The sequence below is a fragment of the Pseudoliparis swirei genome, chromosome 3, assembly GCF_029220125.1.
Source record: "Pseudoliparis swirei isolate HS2019 ecotype Mariana Trench chromosome 3, NWPU_hadal_v1, whole genome shotgun sequence".
Taxonomy (NCBI): Eukaryota; Metazoa; Chordata; class Actinopteri; order Perciformes; family Liparidae; genus Pseudoliparis; species Pseudoliparis swirei.
This window is the reverse complement of record NC_079390.1, coordinates 24,618,748-24,640,613: the sequence shown is the minus strand read 5'-3', so window position 1 is coordinate 24,640,613 and position 21,866 is coordinate 24,618,748. Positions and strand designations below refer to the sequence as shown.

General features: G+C 44.9%; 1 protein-coding gene across 4 annotated transcripts; it reads right to left on the bottom strand.

Annotated features, from left to right (window-relative positions):
• Positions 1-358: 358 nt before the first annotated feature.
• On the bottom strand, positions 359-17,509 carry dub (duboraya). 4 transcript variants are annotated; one of them, XM_056410815.1, is made up of 8 exons: positions 17,188-17,509; positions 16,973-17,004; positions 7,157-7,243; positions 3,172-3,237; positions 3,012-3,083; positions 2,686-2,931; positions 2,151-2,453; positions 359-1,182 (listed from the first exon to the last, which is right to left on the bottom strand). In XM_056410815.1, the coding sequence occupies exons 2-8, from the start codon at positions 16,976-16,978 to the stop codon at positions 553-555; spliced, it is 1,410 nt and encodes a 469-aa protein (XP_056266790.1). In that variant the 5' UTR covers positions 16,979-17,004; positions 17,188-17,509; the 3' UTR covers positions 359-552. The 4 variants fall into 4 exon arrangements, with proteins under 4 accessions (XP_056266790.1, XP_056266809.1, XP_056266783.1 ...); XM_056410834.1 differs by lacking the exon at positions 17,188-17,509 and having other exon boundaries at positions 2,686-2,886; positions 16,973-17,154; XM_056410808.1 differs by lacking the exon at positions 17,188-17,509 and having other exon boundaries at positions 16,973-17,074.
• Between the last annotated feature and the right edge of the window lie 4,357 nt (positions 17,510-21,866).

Below are 21,866 nucleotides of genomic sequence, written 5' to 3'. Positions count from 1 at the left end.
ATTTCATACATATTTATCATTATATTTATATTTCATACATATTTATCATTATATTTATATTTCATACATATTCATCATTATATTTATATTTCATACATATTCATCATTATATTTATATTTCATACATATTCATCATTATATTTAGAGGTACATTTTGTTTGAATACTTCTTCCACTCCAGCCCTTTAAAACATTATTTATAGAACATAACACAAAGGTAAACAGATGGAGCAAAACTATTAATGTTCCTATCCGTGTTGAACTTAAAGCTCAAGGTGAGCGCTCATGTCCCTGTGTGTCTTTGTGCAGTTCAAAAACAACAACAACAACAACAAACCTCCGAGGGTCGTTGTTATGAATGAAGCTTCAGCTTTTATCTTTAAGAATTCAAGACCAGCCAGATGTCTTATTTTGACTTTTTACTAGAAATAAACAGACACCAAAAGCACATCATCATCATCGTCATCATCGTCATTATCACCATCATCGTCATCATCGTCATTATCATCACCATCATCATCATCATCAATCACAGCTCTGGAAGCACCGAACATCAAAGAAAACATAAAGACCTCAAACATAATCTGACTTGATATAAAAAAGTAACAAATGCAGCGTCTGCCGACCCCTGACCGGCCGAGACCTGACCTGCCGACCCCTTACCGGCCGAGACCTGACCTGCCGACCCCTGACCGGCCGAGACCTGACCGGCCGACCCCTGACCTGCCGACCCCTGACCGGCCGAGACCTGACCTGCCGACCCCTGACCGGCTGACCCCTGACCTGCCGACCCCTGACCGGCCGAGACCTGACCCGCCGACCCCTGACCGGCTGACCCCTGACCCGCCGACCCCTGACCGGCCGAGACCTGACCTGCCGACCCCTGACCGGCCGAGACCTGACCTGCCGACCCCTGACCGGCTGACCCCTGACCCGCCGACCCCTGACCGGCCGAGACCTGACCTGCCGACCCCTGACCGGCTGACCCCTGACCCGCCGACCCCTGACCCGCCGACCCCTGACCGGCCGAGACCTGACCTGCCGACCCCTGACCGGCTGACCCCTGACCCGCCGACCCCTGACCGGCTGACCCCTGACCCGCCGACGCCTGACCGGCCGACCCCTGACCTGCCGACCCCTGACCCGCCGACCCCTGACCTGCCGACCCCTGACCCGCCGCCTCCTGCGGGAGAAAGAAAACACGGTGGGCTCAACGCCATCTTGTCTTCAGCCAATGAAACGGTGAGCGGAGGATTCCTCCTCTCCACACATGATGCAATATCACTTATTATTATATGTGTAATATAAATATAACCTTCTACTACTTTTATTTATGATCGATATTATTACTCTTCATTACATTTGACTTTTTTTTTATTTGTTCTCACTATACAGGACTGTCTCAGAAAATTAGAATATTGTGATGAAGTTCTTTATTTTCTGCAATGCAATTAAAAAAACAAAAATGTCATGCATTCTGGATTCATTACAAATCAACTGAAATATTGCAAGCCTTTTATTCTTTTAATATTGCTGATTATGGCTTACAGCTTAAGAAAACTCAAATATCCTATCTCTAAATATTAGAATATCATGAAAAAGTATACTAGTAGGGTATTAAACAAATCACTTGAATTGTCTAATTAACTCGAAACACCTGCAAGGGTTTCCTGAGCCTTGACAAACACTCAGCTGTTATAAATCTTTTTTTTTACTTGGTCTGAGGAAATATTAAAATTTTATGAGATAGGATTTTAGAGTTTTCTTAAGCTGTAAGCCATAATCAGCAATATTAAAAGAATAAAAGGCTTGCAATATTTCAGTTGATTTGTAATGAATCCAGAATGCATGACATTTTTGTTTTTTTAATTGCATTACAGAAAATAAAGAACTTCATCACAATATTCTAATTTTCTGAGACAGTCCTGTAATGTTTATATTTATATATATATTATATATATATATATATATATATAAATACATAAATAAATGAATATACATATCATTTTATTTACGTTAGTGTTACTTCTTTTGCATTTTATTTGTTCTCTATTGTTTATATGTCTATATTTTTATGATGTTGTTCTGTTGTTTTCTTATTTAAGTCTTTTTTCCTGTTTATCTGTTTTTCTCCTCTTCCTCTTTTCTTACCGATGAAGATCCTTCTGCCTTTTCTCCTCCCTTTGATCCTTCCTTCATCTCCTCGTCTCCTCTGGTCTCGACGCTTATCTTTGACTCGTCTTCTTCTTCTTTGTTTTTCTGAAGACACGTAGAGGCGTCCGTTTCATCTCCCACTCCTGTTGTTGTTGTTGTTGTTGTTGTGTCCTCTGGTTCGGGCGGCGGGCTCGGAGGCGGTTCCCCTCCCTCGATGGCGACGCCGGCCTCGTCTCCGTGGCTGGACTTCCTGTGGCGGCGGGACGGTGGGCGTCGCCGGATGGAGTGGCGAGCTCGTTCCTGGAGAGGGAACCAATGAGAGCGGAGACAGACGGTGAGGTCACTGCATCCTGACGCTTCTCTGGGCAACGTTAGCGCCGTTAGCTTCAGGAGCTTTGATTGGGTAGAAAGACCCAAAACTACTAAATAATAACGGTTTGAAGCCCCGTTGTTGGTAATGATAACAAATAACCACTTTTAATAGGATTTAATGTGAGGCAGTGGACCAATGAAAATGCTCGATTTGACCGACCTTGATGTTGGTATTCGACAGGATGGATCCCTCCTCCACTGTGGGAGGGGCTTCAAACGAGGCGGGGCCTTCCTCCTCCGTCCATGGCGAGGTGGCAGTGAGCGGGCTGGCGGGAGGCGTGGCCGAAGAAATACCGGAAAACGGGGCGGAGCCTGGGGAGGGCGGGGTGAAGGCGGGAGGCAGCAGCCTGAAGCCGGGGCTCTTTGGAGAGGGCAGGAGGGTCGTGGGAGAGAGAGAGAGGTTGGCCTACACACACACACACACACACAGTCAGAGTGATGTCAGAGTGCAGCACAGCGCTGCAGAGACCATGAAGATGAACTCACCTGGAGCTTCTCGATGAGAGCAGAGTTCCTCTTGGCTTTGGTAGGTAGAGGAGAGGTGACACCTGGAGGCTGCTGAGACACACACACACACACACACACACACACACACACTAACTCTTCATTCTGTTGCTTGTTGATGTCAACGGGGCCTCTCCCTCACCTCCTGGTCACCTCCGTGGTTTTTGGGGAGCTGTAGTGATCGAGGAGGTCGTCGTCTGACCGGCTTCTAAACAACCACAGAGACATTAAAACACTAAACATTACAATCTTTACAATATTTACAATATTACTGACTAAAAGCTTCCAGTGTCTTCATTTAATGCTGAGGGTCAAAGTAGCTTCTGACCTGTTAGTCTAGTTTGACTGAATGAACATGGTCAGATATGTTATTATATTAATATAAAGAAGTCAGCAGCACACAGCCAGGAGCGAGCGGCTCCATCCGTCACCCACCAACACGGTGAGAACTAAAGCGTCACGCAAACAGCAACACAGAGACACAAAACTACCACAGAGACACAAAACTACCACAGAGACACAAAACAACGACAAAGAGACACACAACTACCACAAAGAGACACAAAACAACCACAAAGAGACACAAAACTACCACAAAGACACACAAAACTACCACAAAGACACACAACTACCACAAAGAGACACACAACAACCCCAAAGAGACAGAAAACAACCACAAAGAGACACACAACTACCACAAAGATACACAAAACTACCACAAAGACACACAAAACTACCCACAAAGATACACAAGACAACCACAAAGAGACACAAAACTACCACAAAGAGACAAAACTACCACAAAGACACACAAAACTACCACAAAGATACACAAGACGACCACAAAGTGACACAAGACGACCACAAAGTGACACAAGACGACCACAAAGAGACACAAGACAACCACAAAGAGACACAAAACTACCACAAAGATACACAAAACAACCACAAAGAGACACAAAACTACCACAAAGAGATGCAAAACTAACACAAAGATACACAAGACAACCACAAAGAGACACAAAACTACCACAAAGATACACAAAACAACCACAAAGAGACGCAAAACTACCACAGAGACACAAGACGACCACAAAACATCTCAAAACAACCACAAAGAGACACAAGACGACCACAAAGATACACAACTACCACAAAGAGACACAAAACTACCACAAAGACACACACAACTACCACAAAGATACACAAGACAACCACAGAGACACAAAACTACCACAAAGAGACACAAAACTACCACAAAGATACACAAAACAACCACAAAGAGACACAAAACTACCACAGAGACAGAAAATGACCACAAAGAGACACACAACTACTTCAGAGAGACACACAACTACCACAGAGAGACACAAACACACAAAGAGACACAAAACAAACCACAAAGATACACAAACTACCACAAAGACACAAAACTACCACAAAGACACACAAAGACACACAGATACACAAGACACAAAGAGACACAAACTACCACAAAGATACACAAACAACCACAAAGAGACACTAAACTACCACAAAGAGATGCTAAACTAACACAAAGATACACAAGACAACCACAAAGATACACAAAACTACCACAAAGAGACACAAAACTACCACAAAGATACGTGACAGCCACAATGAGACACAAAACTACCACAAAGATATGTAACAGCCACAAAGAGACGCCAAACTAACACAAAGAGACACAAGATGACCACAAAGTGACACAAGACGACCACAAAGACACAAGACAACCACAAAGAGACACAAAACTACCACAAAGATACACAAAACAACCACAAAGAGACACAAAACTACCACAAAGAGATGCAAAACTAACACAAAGATACACAAGACAACCACAAAGAGACACACAACTACCACAAAGATGCACAAGACAACCACAAAGAGACACACAACTACCACAAAGAGACACAAAACTACCACAAAGATACACAAAACAACCACAAAGAGACACAAAACTACCACAGAGACACACAACTACCACAGAGACACAAAACTACCACAGAGACACAAAACTACCATGAAGAGACACAAAACAACCACAAAGAGACACAAAACTACCACAAAGATACACAACTACCACAAAGAGACACAAAACTACCACAAAGACACACACAACTACCACAAAGACACACAAAGATACACAAGACAACCACAGAGACACAAAACTACCACAAAGAGACACAAAACTACCACAAAGATACACAAAACAACCACAGAGACACACAACTACCACAGAGACACAAAACTACCACAGAGAGACACAAAACTACCACGAAGAGACACAAAACAACCACAAAGAGACACAAAACTACCACAAAGATACACAAAACTACCACAAAGAGACACAAAACTACCACAAAGACACACAAAACTACCACAAAGACACACAAAGATACACAAGACAACCACAAAGAGACACAAAACTACCACAAAGAGACACAAAACTACCACAAAGACACACAAAGATACACAAGACAACCACAAAGAGACACAAAACTACCACAAAGAGACACAAAACTACCACAAAGATACACAAAACAACCACAAAGAGACACTAAACTACCACAAAGAGATGCTAAACTAACACAAAGATACACAAGACAACCACAAAGATACACAAAACTACCACAAAGAGACACAAAACTACCACAAAGATACGTGACAGCCACAATGAGACACAAAACTACCACAAAGATATGTAACAGCCACAAAGAGACGCCAAACTAACACAAAGAGACACAAGATGACCACAAAGTGACACAAGACGACCACAAAGACACAAGACAACCACAAAGAGACACAAAACTACCACAAAGATACACAAAACAACCACAAAGAGACACAAAACTACCACAAAGAGATGCAAAACTAACACAAAGATACACAAGACAACCACAAAGAGACACACAACTACCACAAAGATACACAAGACAACCACAAAGAGACACAAAACTACCACAAAGAGACACAAAACTACCACAAAGATACACAAAACAACCACAAAGAGACACAAAACTACCACAGAGACACAAAACTACCACAGAGACACAAAACTACCATGAAGAGACACAAAACAACCACAAAGAGACACAAAACTACCACAAAGATACACAACTACCACAAAGAGACACAAAACTACCACAAACACACACAACTACCACAAAGACACACAAAGATACACAAGACAACCACAGAGACACAAAACTACCACAAAGAGACACAAAACTACCACAAAGATACACAAAACAACCACAAAGAGACACAAAACTACCACAGAGACACAAAACTACCACAGAGAGACACAAAACTACCACGAAGAGACACAAAACAACCACAAAGAGACACAAAACTACCACAAAGATACACAAAACTACCACAAAGACACACAAAACTACCACAAAGACACACAAAGATACACAAGACAACCACAAAGAGACACAAAACTACCACAAAGAGACACAAAACTACCACAAAGATACACAAAACAACCACAGAGACACAAAACTACCACAAAGAGATGCAAAACTAACACAAAGATACACAAGACAACCACAAAGATACACAAAACTACCACAAAGATACACAAAACTACCACAAAGAGACACAAAACTACCACAAAGATACGTGACAGCCACAATGAGACACAAAACTACCACAAAGATATGTAACAGCCACAAAGAGACGCCAAACTAACACAAAGAGACACAAGACAACCACAAAGATACACAAAACTACCACAAAGATACAAAACTACCACAAAGAGACACAAGACAACCACAAAGAGACACAAGACGACCACAAAGAGACACAAGACAACCACAAAGAGACATGTAACAACTACAAAGAGACACAAGACAACCACAAAGAGACACAAAACAACCACAAAGAGACACAAGACAACCACAAAGAGACACAAAACAACTACAAAGAGACACAAGACAACCACAAAGAGACACAAAACAACCACAAAGAGACACAAGACAACCACAAAGAGGCACAAGACAACCACAAAGATACACAAAACAACCACAAAGATAGTAACCCATTTCTGTCTCTTTACTCTGGTTTCCACGCGGGTGGACAGACATTGAACTCACCGTTTCATTCGCAGCATCGTGTGGACAAGTCGAGTCTTTGAATCTGCCGGCAAGTTCAGCCACCGAGCTCCGGCATGCAGCCTCCTCCTGAGGGAAGGAAAGGAGGCGAGGTGAGTCCTAAGCAACCAGGTCATTGTTCCTCAGATTGTTTAACCTTCCATGATATACAATACGTACTCTTCAAACCACAAGATAGATGGAGATTTATCTCTCAAGCAATGCATGCTGGGAAATCTGCTCACACTGATCGTGTTTCCTTGGAAACTTCTTACTCATCAACAATTCATCCCATAACTAGACTTTGAATGGAATTTGAACTTGGAATTAATTGTAAAGCTTAATGAGATAAAGGTTTAAGCACTTTTAAATAAAGAGAGGACATCCTGTGCTTTTGCTCCCGATGCTGCTGCCGCTAATGTTCTGATACTTTTACTATATTGCGACTCCTGCTGTTACGCAGCTCACTTCCTGTCGGCGGTGGCGCTGCTGACACCAGATACAGAACGACTAAATTATGGGGCTACTGCTAAGTAATTACTACTACTACTAATACTGCTACTGCGCAACTATCATGCATTACTGCTAGGACTGCTACGCCTACCACTACTGCTACCACCAACAGGCCATCAAGCTAACACACGACGCTGCATAGAGACTTTATGTGCACGCCACATGCTTAACGTAACATACCCCAGAATAACTGGTGCTACACTAATATCTCCTTCTTACATTTAAGATCCTCCCACCCACACAAGAGCCACTGCTTCACCTGGCCCACCAGGGGAAGAACGTGGAACCCAGGGGATTGCACCCACCTACTACTACTACTAATACTGCTACTACTGCTACTACCCCCACGCTGCACCTACTACACCACCCACACCACTACTACTACTAACCACCACCACCACTGCCACACTCACCGCTCACGCCACCACCGCCACCACCACCGCCACCACTGCCACCACCACTGCTGCTACCACTGCCACTGCTACCGGCTGCTCACCACTGCCACTGCCACCACCACTGCCACTACACTGCCACCACCACTGCCACTGCTACTACCACTGCCACTACCACCACTGCCACCACTGCCACCACTACCACTGCCACCACTGCCCACCACTGCTACCACTGCTGCCACCACCACTGCCACCACTGCTGCCACTGCCACTGCTACCACTGCCACCGCTACCACTGCCACTGCCACCACTGCCACTGCTACTACTGCCACTGCCACTGCCACTGCTGCCACCACCACTGCTACTGCTACTACTAGCCTGCTGCTACTACTACTGCTACTACTGCTACTACTACTGCTACTGCTACTACTGCTACTACTACTACTGCTACTACTACTACTGCTACTACTACTACTACTGCTATACTCGTGTACTCCTCTCTGTCCTGATGCTTCAGGTTCTTTCTGGTTTCCCATCAATGAAACTGAAACAATCAAACAGGGTTCCGGTGACGTCATCACAGCGAATGGCTGCTTGAGAACACAGCTCCTCCAAGAATCAATATATTTCGCCCCAAAAATACTCAAATAATAATATTTTTCACTTATACACGGTCAAAATGTCGGGGTCGAAATCAAGAACAAGGGAAACAACGGGGAAAAAAGGTACGGCACAGCAAACAGTTGACCGAGAAAATTCTAGCCCACCTCATGGAGATGCTAGCGCAAACTAGTCATAGCAGCTAGCCTGGCTAAAGTGTTAGAGGAGATTCGGGATTTTCGTCAAGATATGAATAAACAACTGAACGACATCAAATCTGAACTCACTAAAGTTGACCAAAAAGTTAAAGAAGTGGAGAATCGTGTTGGAGAGGTAGAAGACCGCACCCAGAATATGGAGCAAGTGGTAACAAAACTGATAAAAGAAGTGACCCAGCTCGAGAATAAACTGCTGGACCTAGAAGGTAGGTCCAGACGGAAAAATATCCGAATGTTCAATGTACCAGAAGACGAGAGGGGCATCAATGGTGGAGTTCGTGGAAAAGCTCCTGCGCGATAAACTGGAAATACCCAAACAACGGACATTGACATTGAGAGAGCGACAGGGCACTTGTTCGAAACCTACCGGAGTAGACAAGCCACGGTCAATAGTGATTCGATTCCTGAGATACAAGACTAAAGAAGAAATCCTACGGAAAGCATGGGGGAAGAAAAAAGTGTTTATGAACAATACGAGGCAGATATATTTTGACCAGGATTACCCCCCAGCAGTTCTACAGAAGCGCAAGGAATACTCCGAGGCTAAACGAGTTTTGAAACACAACAGTATTCGCCCAGACTCCATTCCCAGCCAAACTGCGAGTGCACTACGAGAACGGGACACGGCTCTACCAGTCAGCAGAGGAAGCGACGACAGATATGAAGAACAGAGGACTTCCCATCAACGTGTTCAGGGCTGGACCGAAGGAGGATTTAGCCGCGCAGCTGTCCCGCACTGCATGGGAGAGAGCGGAAGCCCCAGGACGGCGACGGGAGGACACATAACGAGAGCCGGAGGGAGGACCCGTGAATGGACGGAAGACGCTGTGAAATGGTGGTAAATGTACCAACAAAAAAATTATAATAATAATAATTCGCTATCTAAACACAAGTATATTCCCTTCCCTGACCAGTCCTTAAGTTAGCCTTTGCAATGATAGACAAAGATTTTTCTCTTTTCTTTTCTCCCCCTTTTGGGACATTTCAGCGGAGGCCCTCTACCTAGGAAAAGGAGAGGCTTTCCTCCCAAGCTAGACGTTCCTTCTAGCTTAGTTAAGGGTCATTTCAGGACCTCAGCCTTGGAATCTATGTTATTGTGTTTTTTGTTCTATTGTGTGAAAATGTTCTTGATTGTTGTTTCTTCAGGGAGTAAATCATTTGAAATGTGTTTAAGCATAAAGATGCATAGACTTAATCTATGGCTAGTGACAAGATTAAAATAATTTCTTACAATGTTAACGGGCTGTTAAATCCAATCAAACGGTCTAAAATTCTATCTAAAATGAAGAAGGAGAGGGCACATGTGGTATATTTACAAGAAACCCACTTAAATGATAAGGAGCACGAAAAACTGAAGAGAATGGGCTTTACTAACTTGTTTTTCTCATCATATAAGCTAGGACATAGGAGAGGAGTAGCCATTCTCATTTCTAAACAGGTCAATTTTGAAAAGATATCGGAAATCAAAGATAAGGAGGGTAGGTATGTTTTAGTAAAGGGAAATATAGATGGAAATATAATAACTTTACTCAATATCTATGCACCTCCGGGAAGTGATATGGGATTTTTTCAAAAGATAATTGATATCATAATAACAAAAACAGAAGGCCTACTAATATGTGGGGGGGATCTTAATATCCATCTTCAACCACAACTTGATTCTTCAAGTGGGAAAACATATGAAACAAAATCTCTACATAGAAAAGTCAACACACTTTTCAAGGATGTGGGATTTATTGATATATGGAGAGAACTATTCCCACAAAGAAGAGATTACACCCACTACTCCGCTCCTCACTCCATTTACACAAGAATAGATTATTTTATAACATTTGGGAGGGATAGAGATAAAATACATACATGTGACATTGGGACAATTGATTTGAGTGACCATGCGCCTATTTATCTAACGGTTGACCTTGACCTACCACCCCGAAATACTATATGGAAACTAAACTCTGGCCTTCTCAATGACCCTGGTTTCAAACAAGATATTAGAAAAGAAATGAGTGTCTTCCTAGAATTTAATGATAATGATGAGGTCTCACCTCTTATATTGTGGGATACTATGAAAGCGGTTTTAAGAGGAAAAATTATAGCAATAGCCTCACATAAGAAAAGACAAAGAAAAAGGCTCTAGAGGAGCTACAACAAAAATTGAAGAATTTAGAAACAAAACATAAGGCCAGTTCAGATGGAAATACATTTCAGGAAATCGAGAAAACCAGAAATGAAATTAGAAGTTTAACCACACAAGACATTAAAAGAAACCTCATGTATCTGAAACAGAGACATTATGAAAGTGGCCAAAAATCAATGAAAATACTGGCATGGAAACTGAAGAAAAAACTAGCTGAAAATACAGTTCATAAAATACGACACCCTAGGACAAAGGAGATCCAAAACAAACTAAGTGAGATTCATGAAGCATTTGAAGCATTTTACAAAAAATTGTATACAAGAGTTCCAGGAGGAGACATAGCCCAGATTGATACTTTCTTGAACACCCTGAAATTACCCACTCTTAATGAAGAGCAAAACCAAGAGCTAATCACTGAGATAACAGAAAGTGAACTGCAAGCAGCAATTAGCAGACTTAAAGTAGGTACGGCTCCAGGTTCCGATGGTTTTACAGCTGAGTGGTACAAGGAGTTTAAAAATGACTTGATTCCTATCATACTTCCTACACTAAACTGGGTCCTGAAAAGGCCCAAACACCTCCTAGTTGGAAGGAGGTTATTATTTCTGCCATTCCAAAGGAAGGCAAGGATAAACGGAGTGTGCGTCTTACAGACCAATATCTGTTTTAAATATAGATTATAAGATGTTCACTTCTATTATGGCCAGAAGACTTGAAAAGTTTATGACTAAATTGATCCACAACGATCAGACAGGTTTCATACACCAACGTCAAACACAAGACAATATACGAAGGACCTTACATATTATTAATCATATAGCAAAAAACTAATTGGAAGCAATAGTAATTAGTATAGATGCTGAGAAGGCATTTGACTCCGTCAATTGGGATTTTCTTTACAGAACTCTTCATAGATTTGGTTTTCATGCCAGGATTATTAAAACCTTACAATCATTATACAATACTGCTACTGCAAGGATCAAGGTCAATGGGTATTTATCAAATAGGTTTACCCTGGAAAGGGGTACAAGACAGGGCTGCGCATGGTCACCAATATTATTTGCACTTTTCCTTGAACCACTAGCCCAATATTTAAGACAAAACAGAGAAATAAGAGGCATTCAACTGGCAGAAAGAGAGCATAAGCTAGCTTGCTACGCAGATGATGTACTAGTTTATCTTAGCCAGCCAACACACTCTTTGCCCCAGCTGATGCTGCCACTTGAGAAATATGGGCAATTATCAGGATATAAGTTTAATGTGGGTAAAACCCAAGTACTATCGTATAACTATAATCCAACATCAGAAATGGAAAGCAAATACCCATGGTCATGGCAAGCAAAATCCCTTAAGTACCTAGGCATCAATATTCCAAAAGATCTGTCAAAACTATCAGAATATAACTACTCACCTATAAACAAAAAAATCAAAGAAGATATCACAAGATGGAACCTCGTACCATTCTTTAGTTTCAGCTCAAGAATACAATCTATTAAAATGAACATATTAGCCAGATTGTTATATCTATTTCAAACCCTACCAATAGAAGTTTCTCAGGGCCAGCTTTATGAATGGGACAAAATGTTGTCGAGATACGTGTGGCAAGGCAAGAGACCAAGGGTTCGCCTTAAAACACTGCAGTTAGTAAAGGAGAAGGGAGGATGGGGTTTGCCATCCCTCAAGGAATACGACTATGCCGCCCAGACAAGAGCTATAATATGCTGGTGCAATCCTTCATATGATGCACAGTGGAAAGACATTGAAGAAAAAATATTTCCCATTCCAAGACAAGCAATCATAGCTGACTCTAAAATGCAACACTACATAAACAGTTCTGATAATCCATGGGTCAAATTGACCCTTAAAGTGTGGAAGAATATCATTAGAGAATACAAACTTGAAGGAGATCTACTGTGCCTTAAATGGTGTGGATATGACTCAGACTTCACACCAAATAAAATGGACACCAGATTCAAAAAATGGAGAGCTAATGGAATAACAGCTTTATGCAATATTATGAAGGGAAACAAACTGCTTAGTTTTGAAATGATTAAAGAAAATTATCTTTTAGAGAAACAGGACTTCTTTAGATACCTACAGTTGCGGCATTTTGTCAATGAAAATGTTAAAAAGGTAACAGAGGTAAATTCCAATCTCATAGAACTGTTTAAAAGAGCATACAAGTCAAATTGCAATAAAGGGCCAATATCAGCCATATATAAATGCTTTCTAGAGCTTAAAACTCATTCAACAGCATACATTAAAGTAAAATGGGAAAAGGAATCTGGGATAGATATTTCTGAGGAAGAATGGACATTAATATGGGGGTATCAATGGAAATGTACCAGTTCAATGAGCTGGTGAGAGTTTAACTGGAAAATTGTATAAGATACTTCATTACACCATCTCAGACATCTCATTATAGCGATAACATTCCTGTTTGCTGGAGAAAGTGTGGACACCAAAGCGCAAACCACTACCACATCTTCTGGGACTGTCCCATCATTAAAAACTTTTGGAAGGCGGTACACAATGCTTTACAGGACATCTTTCACGAGGACATCCCTTTGGACTTTAAGATTCTGTACCTTGGAAATATACCTCAAAGCTGGCCGAAAGGGGACAGACTCTTGATAAATGCAATGCTGGTGGCCAGTAAAAAGTCTATTACCAGAAAATGGTTATTACCAGAGTGTCCTACAATCACATCATGGAGAGACATTGTGACAGAGATCTACAGAATGGAGCAGATCACAGCTCATGTTAACCAAAGAACGGAAACATTTCTTAAGCACTGGCAAAAGTGGTGCAACTATGTCACCGATAAATGGCCTGACTGTATTTCTTTACTCTATAGAAAATGATTTCTCCCTGCTTTATTTTATAGTTTTGTTACTTTGGTATTGTTTTTGTTTCTTTATTTGCATATGTGTTTATTTTTTTGTTTTTTACTTCTCTTTATACAAAGAATCTGAAAAATGTCAATATGTGTATGTGAGATTCTGAACACTAATAAAATATAAAAAAAGAAGAAAAAAAAGAAACAATCAAACAGAATCTCTGAAGTTTTGAGAGCTGAAAACAGAAAATCTCAACAACTTAAGAATTTAAGAACAGGAGGACAGTACACGGATATTAAAGGATTCACACACACACTCACACACACACACTCACACACACACACACACACTCACACATATTCACACACACCCACCACACACACACTCACACATATTCACACACACCCACCACACACTCACACTCACACACACACATACTCACACACACCCACCACACATGCTACACACAAGCACACACACACATGCTACACACAAACACACTCTCACACTCACACTCAGCTGTTGACGTGGGGTTGATCCACGTCCATTTCAGCTGAAGGTCTCACATTGCTGACATTCAACAGATAACGTAATCACATCGGGAACAGACACACACACCACACACACACACGCTACACACACACACACCACACACACTCTACACCCACACACACACCACACACACACACACATGCTACACACAAACACACACGCTACACACAAACACACACACACGCTACACACACCACACACACACATGCGACACACACACATACGCTACACACAAACACACACACGCTACATACAAACACACACACCACACACACACACACACAAACAGGGTGGCACTCATTCTTTCCACAGTTTGTACTCAGAAACTGAAGAAAGAAAACAACCGTTCAACCACTTCCTCTTTCTGTGTGTGTGTGTGTGTGTGTGTGTGTATAAATGTGTGTGTGTGTATAAATATGTGTGTGTATGAGTATGTGTGTGTGTGAGTGATTCAGAATTACATCATATGGCCCTTTTTGTTTCTGTAGTTGAAAGATATCTCTCTAGTTTTTAGATTTCAATCTTATTAATTATCAATATATTTCCCCCCACACAGTATTGAAGATGATGATGATGATGAAGATGATGAGCCTTCGCTCTGCTCAGTGAAACGTGGACTTTAATACTGCAGGAATATTAATATCAATGGATACTTTTACTACATCTGTGTACTTTCACTATGTGAAGGTTTTGAATGCATGACGTGAGTATTGTCACTGTGTGTAGTAGTACCTCACATGTACACACACACACACACAATAAAGGACAATAAAGAACAGTAAAGGACAATAAAGGACAGTAAAGGAGAGTAAAGGACAATAAAGAACAGTAAAGGAGAGTAAGGGACAGTAAAGGAGAGTAAAGGACAGTAAAGGAGAGTAAAGGACAATAAAGAACAGTAAAGGAGAGTAAAGGACAGTAAAGGAGAGTAAATGACAGTAAAGGAGAGTAAGGGACAGTAAAGGACAGTAAAGGAGAGTAAAGAACAGTAAAGGACAGTAAAGAACAGTAAAGGAGAGTAAAGGAGATTAAAGGAGAGTAAAGGAGAGTAAAGGAGAGTAAAGGACAATAAAGAACAGTAAAGGAGAGTAAAGGACAGTAAAGGAGAGTAAATGACAGTAAAGGAGAGTAAGGGACAGTAAAGGACAGTAAAGGACAGTAAAGGAGAGTAAAGAACAGTAAAGGACAGTAAAGAACAGTAAAGGAGAGTAAAGGAGATTAAAGGAGAGTAAAGGACAGTAAAGGAGAGTAAAGGACAGTAAAGGAGAGTAAAGAACAGTAAAGGAGAGTAAAGGACAGTAAAGGAGAGTAAAGAACAGTAAAGGACAGTAAAGGAGAGTAAAGGACAGTAAAGGAGAGTAAAGGAGAGTAAAGGAGAGTAAAGGACAGTAAAGGAGAGTAAAGGACAGTAAAGGAGAGTAAAGGACAGTAAAGGACAGTAAAGGACAGTAAAGGAGAGTAAAGGACAGTAAAGGAGAGTAAAGGACAGTAAAGGACAGTAAAGGAGAGTAAAGGAGAGTAAAGAACAGTAAAGGACAGTAAAGGACAGTAAAGGACAGTAAAGGAGAGTAAAGAACAGTAAAGGACAGTAAAGGAGAGTAAAGGACAGTAAAGGACAGTAAAGGAGAGTAAAGGACAGTAAAGGACAGTAAAGGAGAGTAAAGGAGAGTAAAGGAGAGTAAAGGACAGTAAAGGAGAGTAAAGGACAGTAAAGGAGAGTAAAGGACAGTAAAGGAGAGTAAAGGAGAGTAAAGGACAGTAAAGGACAGTAAAGGAGTAAAGGACAGTAAAGGACAGTAAAGGAGAGTAAAGGAGAGTAAAGGACAGTAAAGCAGAGTAAAGGAGAGTAAAGGACAGTAAAGGAGAGTAAAGGACAGTAAAGGAGAGTAAAGGACAGTAAAGGACAGTAAAGGAGAGTAAAGGACAGTAAAGGACAGTAAAGGACAGTAAAGGACAGTAAAGGAGAGTAAAGGACAGTAAAGGAGAGTAAAGGAGAGTAAAGGACAGTAAAGGACAGTAAAGGACAGTAAAGGACAGTAAAGGAGAGTAAAGGACAGTAAAGGAGAGTAAAGGAGAGTAAAGGACAGTAAAGGACAGTAAAGGACAGTAAAGGACAGTAAAGGAGAGTAAAGGACAGTAAAGGAGAGTAAAGGACAGTAAAGGACAGTAAAGGAGAGTAAAGGAGAGTAAAGGACAGTAAAGGAGAGTAAAGGACAGTAAAGGAGAGTAAAGGAGAGTAAAGGAGAGTAAAGGAGAGTAAAGGACAGTAAAGGACAGTAAAGGAGAGTAAAGGACAGTAAAGGACAGTAAAGGAGAGTAAAGGACAGTAAAGGACAGTAAAGGACAGTAAAGGACAGTAAAGGAGAGTAAAGGAGACACATCTCTCTGATCTCAGTAAATCTCATCTGCAGATTTATTTGATCCCACAAAACAAAGAAGAAGAAAAGTCCTAAAGTCTGTTTGTGAAAACGTCTCCAAACTGAACTCAACACGCATCAGAAGAAACAACAACAACAACAAAAACAACAACAACGAGCAGAGACACGTTAGAAGAAGTTTGTTACCTCCATCCTGCTCGTCGTCTCTTAGCTGCCTCCTTTATGTCGAGGACGTGTGAAGGAGAGAGAGACGGAGAGAGAGAGAGAGAGAGAGAGAGAGACGGAGAGAGAGAGAGAGACGGAGAGAGAGACAGGGAGAGAGAGAGAGAGAGGCCTACAGGTTAAATATAGAAGAAGAGTCACAGACACATAGTGATAGAGAGAAGCTCATGTTCAGTCACATGATCATTTCCTTCTTCTTGTTCTTGTTCTTCTTCTTCTTGTTCTTCTTCTTCTTCTTCTTCTTCTTCTTCTTCTTCTTCTTCTTCTTCTTCTTCTTCTTCTTGACACCGGAGACGATTAAAGTTGTTTCAGGAACATTTATGTTGCACATCGATGTTCTGAATATCAGAAGTGGGCGTCGCTGTCGGCTTGTTGACGTTTTGAAGTCTCCACTTCGATGTTTTGGCCGTCGCCATCTTGTTTGTTTTGTGCAGCCGGCCAACAGGAAGTGACCGTGTGTGACGTAGAGACGACGTGGTCATGGTGTCGGTCCGTCTCCTCTTCTCCTGGAGGCCAACAGGAACCTCCTGCTGCCTCTCACCTGGTAGCAGGCAGGAAGGAGGAGGGAAGCAGGCAGGAAGGAGGAGGAAGGAGGAGGGAAGCAGACAGGAAGGAGGAGGAAGGAGGAGGGAAGCAGACAGGAAGAAGGAGGAGGGAAGCAGACAGGAAGGAGGAGGGAAGCAGGAAGGAGGAGGGAAGCAGAGAGGAAGGAGGAGGGAAGCAGACAGGAAGGAGGAGGGGAGGGAAGCAGACAGGAAGGAGGAGGGAAGGACAGGAAGGAGGAGGGAGGAAGCAGACAGGAAGGAGGAGGGAAGCAGAGGAAGGAGGAGGGAAGGAAGGAGGAGGAAGAAGGAGGAAGCAGAGAGGAAGGAGGAGGAAGCAGGAAGGAGGAGGGAAGAAGGGAGGAAGGAGGAGGGAAGCAGAGAGGAAGGAGGAGGGAAGCAGACAGGAAGGAGGAGGGCAGAAGGAAGCAGAGGAAGAGAGGAAGGAGGAGGGAAGCAGGCAGGAAGAAGGAGGAAAGCAGAAAGGAAGGAGGAGGGAAGCAGAGAGGAAGGAGGAGGGAAGCAGGCAGGAAGGAGGAAGCAGAGAGGAAGGAGGAGGAAGCAGAGAGGAAGGAGGAGGAAGCAGACAGGAAGGAGGGAAGAGAGGAAGGAGGAGGGAAGCAGAGGAAGGAGGAAGGAAGGAGGAGGAAGCAGACAGGAAGGAGGAGGAAGGAGGAGGGAAGGAGGAGGGAAGCAGACAGGAAGGAGGAGGGAAGCAGGAAGGAGGAGGGAAGCAGAGAGGAAGGAGGAGGGAAGCAGACAGGAAGGAGGAGGGAAGCAGAGAGGAAGAAGAAGGAGGGAAGCAGACAGGAAGGAGGAGGGAAGCAGACAGGAAGAAGAAGGAGGGAAGCAGACAGGAAGGAGGAGGGAAGCAGGCAGGAAGGAGGAGGGAAGCAGAGAGGAAGGAGGAGGGAAGCAGACAGGAAGGAGGAGGGAAGCAGACAGGAAGGAGGGAAGCAGAGAGGAAGGAGGAGGGAAGTAGGCAGGAAGAAGGAGGAAAGCAGAGAGGAAGGAGGAGGGAAGCAGAGAGGAAGGAGGAGGGAAGCAGACAGGAAGGAGGAGGGAAGCAGAGAGGAAGGAGGAGGGAAGCAGACAGGAAGGAGGGAAGCAGAGAGGAAGGAGGAGGGAAGTAGGCAGGAAGGAGGAGGGAAGCAGACAGGAAGGAGGAGGGAAGCAGGCAGGAAGAAGGAGGAAAGCAGAGAGGAAGGAGGAGGAAGCAGACAGGAAGAAGGAGGAAGCAGACAGGAAGGAGGAGGAAGCAGGCAGGAAGGAGGAGGAGGAGGAAGGAGGAGGAGGGAAGCAGGCAGGAAGAAGGAGGAAAGCAGAGAGGAAGGAGGAGGGAAGCAGACAGGAAGGAGGAGGGAAGCAGACAGGAAGGAGGAGGGAAGCAGACAGGAAGAGGAGGAGGAGGAGGGAAGCAGACAGGAAGGAGGAGGAAAGGAAGGAGGAGAGGAAGGAGGAGGAGAAGCAGACAGGAAGGAGGAGGGAAGCAGAGAGGAAGGAGGAGGAAGGGAAGCAGAGGAAGAAGGAGGAAGCAGACAGGAAGGAGGAGGAAGCAGAGAGGAAGGAGAGGAGGGAAGCAGAGGAAGGAGGAGGAGGAAGCAGAGGGAAGAGGAGGAAGGAGGAGGGAAGCAGAGAGGAAGGAGGAGGGAAGAGGAAGGAATGCAGAGAGGAAGGAGGAGGGAAGCAGACAGGAAGGAGGAGGGAAGCAGACAGGAAGGAGGAGGAAGCAGAGAGGAAGGAGGAGGGAAGCAGAGGAAGGAGGAGGAAGAGGAAGGAGGAGGGAAGGAGAGGAAGGAGGAGGGGAGGGAAGCAGACAGGAAGGAGGAGGAAGCAGAGGAAGGAGGAGAAGCAGAGGAAGAGGAGGAGGGAAGTAGGCAGGAAGGAGGAGGAAGCAGACAGGAAGGAGGAGGAAGTAGGCAGGAAGGAGGAGGGAAGCAGAGAGGAACGAGGAGGGAAGCAGACAGGAAGGAGGAGGGAAGCAGGCAGGAAGAATGAGGAGAGAGGAAGGAGGAGGGAAGCAGACAGGAAGGAGGAGGGAAGTAGGCAGGAAGGAGGAGGGAAGCAGAGAGGAAGGAGGAGGGAAGTAGGCAGGAAGAAGGAGGGAAGCAGAGAGGAAGGAGGAGGGAAGCAGACAGGAAGGAGGAGGAAGGAGGAGGGAAGCAGAGAGGAAGGAGGAGGGAAGCAGACAGGAAGGAGGAGGAAGGAGGAGGGAAGCAGAGAGGAAGGAGGAGGGAAGCAGACAGGAAGGAGGAGGGAAGCAGACAGGAAGGAGGAGGGAAGCAGACAGGAAGGAGGAGGGAAGTAGGCAGGAAGAAGGAGGAAAGCAGACAGGAAGGAGGAGGGAAGCAGAGAGGAAGGAGGAGGAAGGAAGAAGGAGGAAAGCAGACAGGAAGGAGGAGGAGGGAAGCAGGCAGGAAGAAGGAGGAAAGCAGAGAGGAAGGAGGAGGGAAGCAGACAGGAAGGAGGAGGGAAGCAGACAGGAAGGAGGAGGGAAGGAGGAGGAAAGCAGAGAGAAAGGAGGAGGGAAGGAGGAAAGCAGAGAGGAAGGAGGAGGGAAGCAGACAGGAAGGAGGAAGGAGGGAAGCAGACAGGAAGGAGGAGGGAAGGAGGAGGAAGCAGACAGGAAGGAGGAGGGAAGTAGGCAGGAAGAAGGAGGGAAGCAGACAGGAAGGAGGAGGAGGGAAGCAGGCAGGAAGAAGGAGGAAAGCAGAGGAAGGAGGAGGGAAGGAGGAGGAAGGAGGAGGAAAGCAGAGAGGAAGGAGGAGGGAAGTAGGCAGGAAGGAGGAAAGCAGAGAGGAAGGAGGAGGGAAGCAGACAGGAAGGAGGAGGGAAGCAGACAGGAAGGAGGGAAGCAGAGAGGAAGGAGGAGGGAAGGAGGAGGAAAGCAGAGAGAAAGGAGGAGGAAGGAGGAGGGAAGGAGGAGGAAGGAGGAGGAAAGCAGAGAGAAAGGAGGAGGGAAGTAGGCAGGAAGGAGGAAAGCAGAGAGGAAGGAGGAGGGAAGCAAACAGGAAGGAGGAGGAGGGAAGCAGACAGGAAGGAGGGAAGCATAGAGGAAGGAGGAGGGAAGCAGAAAGGAAGGAGGAGGGAAGCAGACAGGAAGGAGGAGGGAAGGAGAGAGGAAGGAGGAGGAGGGAAGCAGGCAGGAAGAAGGAGGAAAGCAGAGGAAGGAGGAGGGAAGGAGGAGGAAGGAGGAGGAAAGCAGAGAGGAAGGAGGAGGGAAGCAGACAGGAAGGAGGAGGGAAGCAGACAGGAAGAAGGAGGAAGGAGGAAAGCAGACAGGAAGGAGGAGGGAAGCAGAGAGGAAGGAGGAGGGAAGCAGACAGGAAGGAGGAGGGAAGCAGACAGGAAGGAGGGAAGCAGAGAGGAAGGAGGAGGGAAGCAGACAGGAAGAAGGAGGGAAGCAGGCAGGAAGGAGGGAAGCAGAGAGGAAGGAGGAAAGCAGAGAGGAAGGAGGAGGGAAGCAGACAGGAAGGAGGAGGAAGGAGGAGGAAGAGGAGGAAGGAGGAGGGAAGCAGAGAGGAAGGAGGAGGAAGCAGAGGAAGGAGGAGGAAGGAGGAAGGAGGAGGAAGCAGACAGGAAGGAGGGAAGGAGGAGGCAGGAAGGAGGGAAGCAGAGAGGAAGGAGGAGTGAAGCAGACAGGAAGGAGGAGGAAGCAGACAGGAAGAAGGAGGAAGGAAGGAGGGAAGCAGAGAGGAAGGAGGAGGAAGCAGAGAGGAAGGAGGAGGGAAGCAGAGGAAGGAAGGAAGGAGGGAAGCAGACAGGAAGGAGGGAAGGAGGAGGAAAGGAGAGAGGAAGGAGGAGGGAAGGAGGAGGAAGAGGAAGGAGGAGGAAGCAGACAGGAAGGAGGAGCAGAAGGAAGGAGGGAAGCAGAGGAAGAAGGAGAGGAAGCAGGCAGGAAGGAGGAGGAATGCAGAGAGGAAGGAGGAGGGAAGCAGACAGGAAGGAGGAGGGAAGCAGACAGGAAGAAGGAGGAAGGAGGAGGGAAGCAGACAGGAAGAAGGAGGGAAGCAGGCAGGAAGGAGGGAAGCAGAGAGGAAGGAGGAGTGAAGCAGACAGGAAGGAGGAGGGAAGCAGACAGGAAGGAGGAGGGAAGGAGGAGGAATGCAGAGAGGAAGGAGGAGGGAAGCAGACAGGAAGGAGGAGGAGGGAAGCAGGAAGCAGACCGGAAGGAGGGAAGCAGAGAGGAAGGAGGAGGAAGCAGACAGGAAGGAGGAGGGAGGAGGAGGACAGGAAGGAGGAGGAAGGAGGAGGAAAGCAGAGAGGAAGGAGGAGGAAGCAGAGAGGAAGGAGGAGGAAGCAGACAGGAAGGAGGG

Coding starts and splice junctions, on each gene's coding strand:
- dub (XM_056410815.1), bottom strand. Junction 2,932..3,011: donor CTCTCATCGAGAAGCTCCAG/GTGAGTTCATCT, acceptor GTGTGTGTGTAG/GCCAACCTCTCTCTCTCTCC. Junction 1,183..2,150: donor AGGCAGAAGGATCTTCATCG/GTAAGAAAAGAG, acceptor TTTCTCCCGCAG/GAGGCGGCGGGTCAGGGGTC.